At 43.3% G+C, this 8,634-nt stretch overlaps 1 protein-coding gene across 3 annotated transcripts in view; it reads right to left on the reverse strand.

The window, feature by feature from the left end:
* SEPT11 (septin 11) overlaps positions 1-1,758 on the reverse strand; it is a 118,167-nt gene extending 116,409 nt beyond the window's left edge. For 2 of the 3 annotated variants that reach the window (XM_025043793.1, XM_006907630.3), the window contains exon 1: positions 1,565-1,757. In XM_025043793.1, coding sequence (XP_024899561.1) covers positions 1,565-1,594 — 30 coding nt within the window. In that variant the 5' untranslated portion in view covers positions 1,595-1,757. Of the gene's footprint in view, positions 1-1,564 lie in introns of all 3 variants that reach the window. The other variant, XM_025043792.1, reaches the window with a different exon arrangement.
* Between the last annotated feature and the right edge of the window lie 6,876 nt (positions 1,759-8,634).

Below are 8,634 nucleotides of genomic sequence, written 5' to 3' on the forward strand. Positions count from 1 at the left end.
GACCGCTCTGGACCTCATTTTTCTCACCAGGATGAAAAAAAAAAAAAAAGGACTAGCCAAGAGACTACAAATTTCCTCAGTAACAATCTCTGACCACTAATTATCAAGAGCACAATTTGTGTGCAACAGGAGACCTGAATTCTGAAGAGTATGTCATTAAATATTAGAGTTTAAAATGCCCGAAAGACCCACAGTTACACTTCAGTATGACCACTGCGAATTGTCTGACCACGGAGGACGTTTCTGAAAACATCTAGGCAGCGGAATCAACAAAATGAGTTAGAATACTGAGAGGAACCCCGTTAACTTCCCGGGGAAGGGGCGGGGGTGTGGGGCGTGTGTCTGGGGAGGAGTTAGCAGAAAGAGCCGGGAATCTGAGAGCACAGCCTGCATCTCTGGGGTTTCAGTGCTTCCAGTATCTCCGAAAGACTTCTGTCTATATCTACAAAATATCTCAAGCCACCACCTGCAGCTACACAGTTGTGGGAAGGGGAAGAATAGAAAAAGGAGGGGGTAGAGAGGGAAGAACCTCACTCGAGGCGCCCCCAAAGCCAGTGGGGCGAAAGTGGACTTTGAACATCGACAAAGAAATGGGGAAAGAGAAAGAGGACTCCGCCTTTCCCACCCGGCTCTGTTTCTTTCTAAAAAAGAAAGGCCGCTGTCGCCCCTTCCCCCCACCTTCCACCCTGGGATGCGGAGCACGGACTCAAACCGCACCCTCCAAGTCCTGCTGGGTCCAAGTCGCGCACTGAGTCTTGCACCCCTGGAGGCGCGGTCCCTGCCCCACCCGAAAATCCGTGGCAGGAGCATCGCCCTCTCTCCCTTCCTCGATAGCTCCCGCCGAGGGGCAGCCGATTCTCCACGCACCCGCCCTCCCTTCCTCTTCCTCGCGTCCCCGCCTCCTGGGCCCCCCGCCCCCGGCCTTCCAGCTGCAGAGCATTTTAATACCTCCACCCACCCCGACAAGGAGCCCTTTTGAAAACTTTGTCCACATCCTGGGCAGGGCCCGGTCACCCGGGTGGGTGCCTGGGGCTGTCGGGATCTCACAATGCACTGGGGAAACCACCATGGAAATCCCACCCCTTTATTTTTGACCCGCTTCTACAACAGAGTGCCACACCGCGCTTTGGCTAACAATTCTCATGCCCGGGTCACCCCTCCGCCCGGGGGAGCCGGGAGGGAACCCCCGCACCCGGCGCCCTTCTTGACTGTCACGAGAAAAAAGGTGTGCGCGGGGAAAGGGAAAAAGCCGAGAAACACCGTGGCTAAAAGAATCCTTTTAAAGAGAAAATAAGAGAGGGGTCCTTTTTCTCTCGCACCCCCGTAATCCGAGCGCAACGAGGCGATACACTGTTGCATCATGTATTAGCCGAGCCTCGGGGCTCCTCGCCCTCCCCTCAGTCCCAGACGCGCGCCCAAATTCATGCACACACCCACAGCCCCAGCCGCCACTGTCCGGAGCCCCCGCCCGGGTCTCGCGTATTCCCACCGGCACCCTCCCGAAAGCGAGGTCACCCAGAGCCAGAGGAGCAGCAGGAGAGGGAAGCGAGGCCCCAGCACTCACAGCAGACGGTCTCCCCACGGCCACGGCCATCGTGGCTGCGGCTACGGCTCTGGCTGCGCCCGGGTACTCTCCGCCAACACTGGCTGCTAGCAGCTCCGGCTCGGGCTCGGGCTCCGGCTCGCCTCCCCCGCGCCTCCCTCGCGGCTGCGCTCTGCTAGCGCCCGGGTCCCGCGCGCAGCCAGCAGCATCTGCTCCCCCCACTCCGCCGCCCCTCCCGCTTTATTAGAGCAACATGGCCTCCCGCCTGGAAGGGACCATTTGCTTCCCCAGAAAGGGGTGTAAGCCTGAGAGCAGGGCCTGAGGTGGTGGGAGGAAGGATGGGGGGCGGGCCCCAAGCCCGGGTCAGCAGGATTGCCCTCCTGGAATGTAGCCATTGGCCCCTAAGCGACCCTCTCCGGTGCCATCGAGAGGCCCCCAGCCTGTGCGCTGGCCGCCACCCCCGCTCCACTACGTGCTAGAGTCCGAGTAAAAGCCTGGGCGCGGAGGTCCCAGCCCCTGGTCCAGCCACGCGTTTGGCTAGGCGAGCAGCTAAAGCCGCTGCGGAGAGAGGCAAGGGACACTGGAGCAAGACAGGGGACAACATTTCATGGAAAGTTAGCCTGGGGCAAGCACGCCCCACCCGGAGGAACCGGCTTGGAAAGGGTGCGGGCCATCTGGGAGAGCAGTAGGAGACTAAGGTGGGCCTGGGAGGACCCCAACAAGGGAAGAGTTGCCCCTATACAGTTCTCTTCAAAACGAAGAGACTAAAAGGCAGGCAGCTGTAAGCTGTCACTGAAGCACTCGGACGGGTAGAGGACCACAGTGGAGAGGAAGCGGCCGTAATAGTTGCTGCTGTGAACTGTCAACCACCGCCGCTTGAGAGGAAGAAGAGGACGCCCCCGCTGGAGAGTTAGCACAGCCGTGGACTGCCCCGGAGCGTGGGGGCCGAGGCCTCCCCGGGTGTAACGAGAGCTCGCAGGTCACACGTGGGGACTCATCCGACTTTATGTGGTCGCTAGAGACAAACCCGGCGACCAGCAGGCGCGCGGGCGGCGGGGCGGGGAGTTGCGGCTGGGGCGCGCGGCCACGGCGCCAGGCGGGTGACAGTGGAGTCGGGCGCGGGGGACTGGGAAGCCCCTCCGCGGTGGGGAAGGATCTTCCCAGCAGATGTTGGGGCGTTACCGTGTGACTGTGTGGCGGGCAGACCAGCAGAGTCTTGGTGCGTGCCGGGTGGCGCCGAGCTGGGCGGTGAGGTGTGTCAGAGGTGCGGTAGATTCCTGTGGCCCCTTGTGGGGCCGGAGAGGGGACCCACGTCGACAAAGTGATTGAGGACAGCCACTGGTCGGGGGTGGGGAACCAGTTGGATTGAAGCGTAGGGAGTGTAGGGAGGCGATGAAGGGCTGTGATCAGACCTCTGGACTGCGCTCTCAGAGAAAACCCGGGCCTAATGAATAGGGCGAAACACACACCGCTTTAGACTGGGGCGCCTCGGAGTCCGACCAGACACAGCAAGCAGATTTCTCCGGGCTTTGCGTCCGTCCCTCCTGCCTTCTCTGCCCTGGGAGAACGCAGTACGCGAATGGGCCGCGCCGCCTTGGGCTAAGGGTGCGTGGCCTCCAGGTGCAGATCTGGCTGCTGCGAGGCAGACCCTGGGTTGCCCCAAGAGAGGTCGAGTCTGTGGGCAGGCCCAGACTTCCACAGCACTAACCGCTTCAGTTTTGACCCCTTTCTACCCTCTACACTTCAAATTTTTTGAAGTCAGGTACCACCATTTTATGTCAAGCATACAGTAGGTGTTCAGTAACTGTTGAATTAAGATCACCGCGGGAATGGGTGCTATGCAAAAGGAGGAGCAAGAGAAAAATACTTGTATCTGCTGTATAGACATTTTGTTCTTCCTCCCATAGAGATTAGACAGCGGCACTGCCCATGGACAGGAGGCCTCAGGTAAACCCGATAAAAAGATAGCTTCACAGACTGCAAACCGGATGTAAGGGCAATTGCAAACCAGCTCTCCATTTTGTGTTGTATACTGCAAGATTTAACTAATTGATTGTTTTATTTTTATTTACTTTGTAAATGCTTATTTTGAAAACAGCTGACGAGATTCTAAGAATGTGAATTTTTACCCTTGTGCGTAGGTTAGTTTATTCTCATCACAAAGGCTTAACGTGACTTATTCCAAGATCTCATCTGTTTGAGGAAACTCTTTTAGGACAAAATCATTACAGTTTACTCAGCTTCTGCCTAAAATTTTTCACTGACTAGTAACAATGCCTCAAATTCCCACTTCCCTGTCTTTTGGGGGCAGGTAGTCATAAATGTGTTTAATAAAAATACAATGTAATTACTATTGGCCAAGGAAGGCTATTTCAAAATGTCAGTTCTCATTCTGAAGTTATTTAGTAACATTCTACAACCAGACTACCTAGGTTCAAAATCCTGGTTTTATCACTTCATAGCTGTGTAACCTTGGGTAAATTACTTAACCTTTCAATGCTTCAATTTTCTCATCTTTAAAATCTGTTTAATAATAGTTCCTCACTATTAGGGTTGCTAAGGGATTATATTACCTTTTTAACTCTGTGTCCAGTACTGTGCTAGGAACTAAAAATGTTTAAATGAGGATGCCTCTCTTGACTCTTAACCAGTGCACAATCTGCTGAAAGATGTTTAAACAATGCTGATAAATAAGCCATATCCTAGAAAAGATATATGAATTATGATTTGCATTTTAGAAAAGATCTCTAGTGAATATTTGACATTGTTAGTAAAATAAGATTTATTCCCTTTTTAATGGAACCCCAATTTATTTGGGGAGATTTACCAATGAATGTTCAGAGGCAGAATGGAAATGTAGAGGCGAAAAGTAAATGCCTTTACAAAAGGCATTTACAAATTACTCTCCATCAAATTCTTCCTTTTACCAACAACAAAAAAATACAGCCAAGAAAGTATGTGATCTAAGCGTGGCCAATCAGACACTGTCAAGTTTGAATCTTGAGTCAAGTGACACAAAAATAGCACAAATTATGCTCCATAATTCATTTTGATTTTTTACCTTAAATTGTCCAGGGTTTGTTTCTGTAGCTTGCAATCAAAGAACCCTGTCTAACACGAGGTCACCTTGACTGCAGTAAAAATGAGTTGGAAAGGAACATGGCAAGAGACGGAATAAGTTAAAAGCTATTGCCACTTTCATTTCAGACAGTGTAACTGGCAACAGATCTTGAACTCCTCCTGCAAAACTACATGTAAAAATATTCCAATATTTTAAAACATCTAAATTGGAGAGGAAAAAGTAAAACCATTTCTATCTGCAGATGATATGAACTTGTATATAGAAAATCCTAAGGAATCCACTAAAAAAGCATTAGAACTAATAATGGGCTCAACAAGATTGTATCGATATAAGGTTAATACACAAAAATCAATTGTATTTCTACATGCTTTCAGTGAACAATCCAAAAATGAAATTAAGAGAACAATTTCATTTGCAATACCATCAAAAAGAATAAAATACTAAGAAATAAACTTAACAAAAGAAATGTAAAACTTATACCACAAAAATATTATTGAAAGAAAGTTTTTAAAATCTAAGTAAATGGAAAAAACATCTTATGTTCATAGACTGGAAGATTTAATATTATTAAGATGGCAATATTCCCCAAATTGATGTACAGAGTCATCACAGTCCCTATCAGAATCCCATGTGGCTTATTTGTAGAAATCGACAATCTTATTCTAAAATTAATGTAGAATTTCAGAGACCCAGAATAGCAAAAATTTGGAAGACCTCTACTTCCAATTTCAAATTTTACTACAAAACAACAGTAATCAAGACTGTGGTACTGGCATAAGTATAGACATAAAGATCAGTGGAATGGAATTGACAAACCAGAAGTAAATCGAAGTGTCTATGGTCAACAGAATTTGACAAAGCCATTCAAGAGAAAGGATTTCTTCAGCAAATAGTGCTGAGACAACTATATAGACAAATACAAGAGAATAAATTCAGACCCTGATCTCATACCATATACAAAAATTATTTCAAAATATATCAAAGGCCTATGTAATAGCTAAAACTATAAAACACTTAGAAGCTAAGTATATAGAGGTAAATTTTCATGACCTTGGATTTGGCAAAGGATTCTTAGATATGACACCAAAAACACAAGTAACATGAAAAAAATAAATAGATTTCATCAAAATTAAAAATGTGTTTCAAAGGACATTATCAATAAAGTGAAACAACAACCTACACAATAGGAAATATTTGCAAATCCTATATCTGATAAAGGACTTGTATCTAAAATATATAAAGACCTTTTACAACTCAATAATAAGAAGGCAACCCAGTTTTTTAAATGGTTAAAGGATTTGAAGAAACATTTCTCCAAAGAAGATATTACAAATGGCCAATAAGCAAATGAAAATATCCTTGACATCATTAGAAGGAGATACCACTTCATATCCACTAGGATGGCTATAATATATTTTTTTTAATTGGATAACAAGTGTCACTGAGGATGTGGAGAAATAAAATCCCTTATACACTGTTAGTGAGTGCAAATAGTATAGCCACTTTGGAAAACAGTTTGGCATTTCCTCAAATAGTTAAACACAGAGTTACCATATAACTTCACAATGTCACTTCTAGGTATACACCCAAGAGAAATTAAGATACATATCCATACAAAAACTTATACAGGAATAGCCATTATTTACAATAGCTAAAAGGTGGAAATAATCCCAATGTATATCAACTGATGAACAGATAAACAAAATGGTATATCCATTCGATGGAATATTATTTGACCATAAAAAAGGAGTTAAGTAGACATCCTATGGGAAAAGAGCTAGTCACAAAAGACCACTTGTATCATTCAATTTATATTATATGTCTAAAATAGGCAGATCTATAGAGACAAAGTACATTAGCAGTTGCTCAGGACGGAAGGAGATGAGGTGATAGGGGGTGATAGTTAAAGGGTATGGACTTTATTTTTGAAGTGAAAAATGCTCTAAAATTTATTGTGATGTGTAGGATTTCAATTGTTCTCCTCTCCACTAGAAATAGATATATATGCAGTTCTTATTTTTTTTTGCATTTTATTTTAAATATATAACATATTTAAACATGTACATTATAATACACATTTAAACATGAATATTAAACATATGAAAATACAAAAAAATAGTATAAGGAGTCCCCGTGTAGCTATCATTCAATTCAGCAACTACCAGTTTTTGTTTTTTTTTATGGGGACATTGGTTAAAGAAATCCAGTAAGTTTCAGCTGTACATTTTAACAGTAAGGCATATATATATATGTTTACACTGTGTGTTCACCGCCCATAGTTAAATTTCTTTCTGTCACCACATATTTGACCCCTTTTACCCTGTCTACCTCCCCCCTCCCTGATACCCTCTGGTAACCACTAGTCATTGTTTATGTCCACGAGTCTCTGTTTGTCCTATTCATTTGTTGCTTTTAGGTTCATATCCCACATATAAGTGATATGTGATTTTCAACTTTTTGTCTGGCTTATTTCGCTTAGCATGATTATCTTGAGATCCATCCATGTTGTCGCAAATAGCAGTATTTCATTTGGTTTTCAAATTTTAGCCATTCTAGTAGTTTTGTGGTGGGACCTCAATGTGGTTTTAATTTGCATTTCTTAAATGACTGATGGCATTGAGGATCTTTTCATTTGCTTATTTACCAACCATATATATCATTCCTTGGTTATGTGCCTTTTGCCTGTTTTTTAATTGAATTGTTTTCTTATTTATTCTTATGGGTGCTAGATATAGTACTTTATCAGATATGTATTTTACAAATATTTTCTAAGGTTTGTCATTTCCTTAATAAAGTCTTTAAAAAGAGCAGAGATTTTAATTTTATGGAATATAATTTATTGATTTTTTTTCTCTTATGAATTATACTTTTGGTGCATAAGAAATCTGTGCCACATCTTTGTTTTTCTTCTAGGACTTTATAGTTTCAGTTTCTAAATTTAGGTCGACGATCTATTTTGAATTAATTTTTGTGTATGATGTGAGATCAAGATTGACGTTAGCGTTTTTACACAGGCAAATTTTCCAGCATCACATGTTGAAAAGACTCTTTTTTTCTCCACTGAATTGCCTTTATACCTTAGTCAAAAAACAATTGAGCATATATGTGCTTGTCTACTTCTGGACTCTATTCTGTTTCATCGATCAATGTGTCTATCCTTTTGCCAGTATCACACTGTCTTCATTACTGTTGCTTTATAATAAGTCTTATGATGAGGGAAAATGAACTCTCCAATTTTTTCCTCTTTCAAAATTATTTTGGCTAATCTAGTTCCTTGGCTTTCCATATAAATCTTAAAATAAGCTTGTAAAATTCCACAAAAAAACTATAATGAGATTTAACTGGGATTGCATTAAATCTATAGAATCAGGGGAAGAATTAACACCTTAACAATATCAGAATTTCCAGTCCATTAACATGGTATATAGCTTTATTTATTTCCACTGCTTTCTTCAATAATTTGGAGATTTCAGCATACAGATTGTGCATTTTTTTTGTTTTTTCTTATTTTTTAACAGTTTTATTGAGATATAATTCGCATATCATACAATCCACCCATTTAAAGTATACAATTCAGTGGTGTTTAATATATTTACTAGTTCCAGTCTCACAATTTCCTCCCTTTGTTCCTTCAGCCCTAGGAGCAGTAATGACTTAATGTTACTAATCTTTGCGTGACTTGCCATCTCTTATGTGTTCTTCTAACTTTGCCTACTTCAGTGCTCCTCAAATTTTAGTACATATAAATCACTTAGGGATCCTGTTAAAATGAGATTCTAAATCAGTAGATCTGGGGCCTGAGATTCCCCATTTCCATCAGACTCCCAGGTGACGCTGACACTGCTGACCTGGTGATCATACAAGACTAGCAAGGGTTTACAGTTCCTAAGTAGTCCCTTTATTTAAGTCTCTTCATTCATAACATCTACAGTAAATTCTTCTTTCTATTGAGACCCTGATAGATACAGATGGAAACAAAAAAATTGAAATTGTCATTCACGAGCTCAAT

Source organism: Pteropus alecto, unplaced genomic scaffold, assembly GCF_000325575.1.
Source record: "Pteropus alecto unplaced genomic scaffold, ASM32557v1 scaffold161, whole genome shotgun sequence".
In the NCBI taxonomy this organism is placed as follows: Eukaryota; Metazoa; Chordata; class Mammalia; order Chiroptera; family Pteropodidae; genus Pteropus; species Pteropus alecto.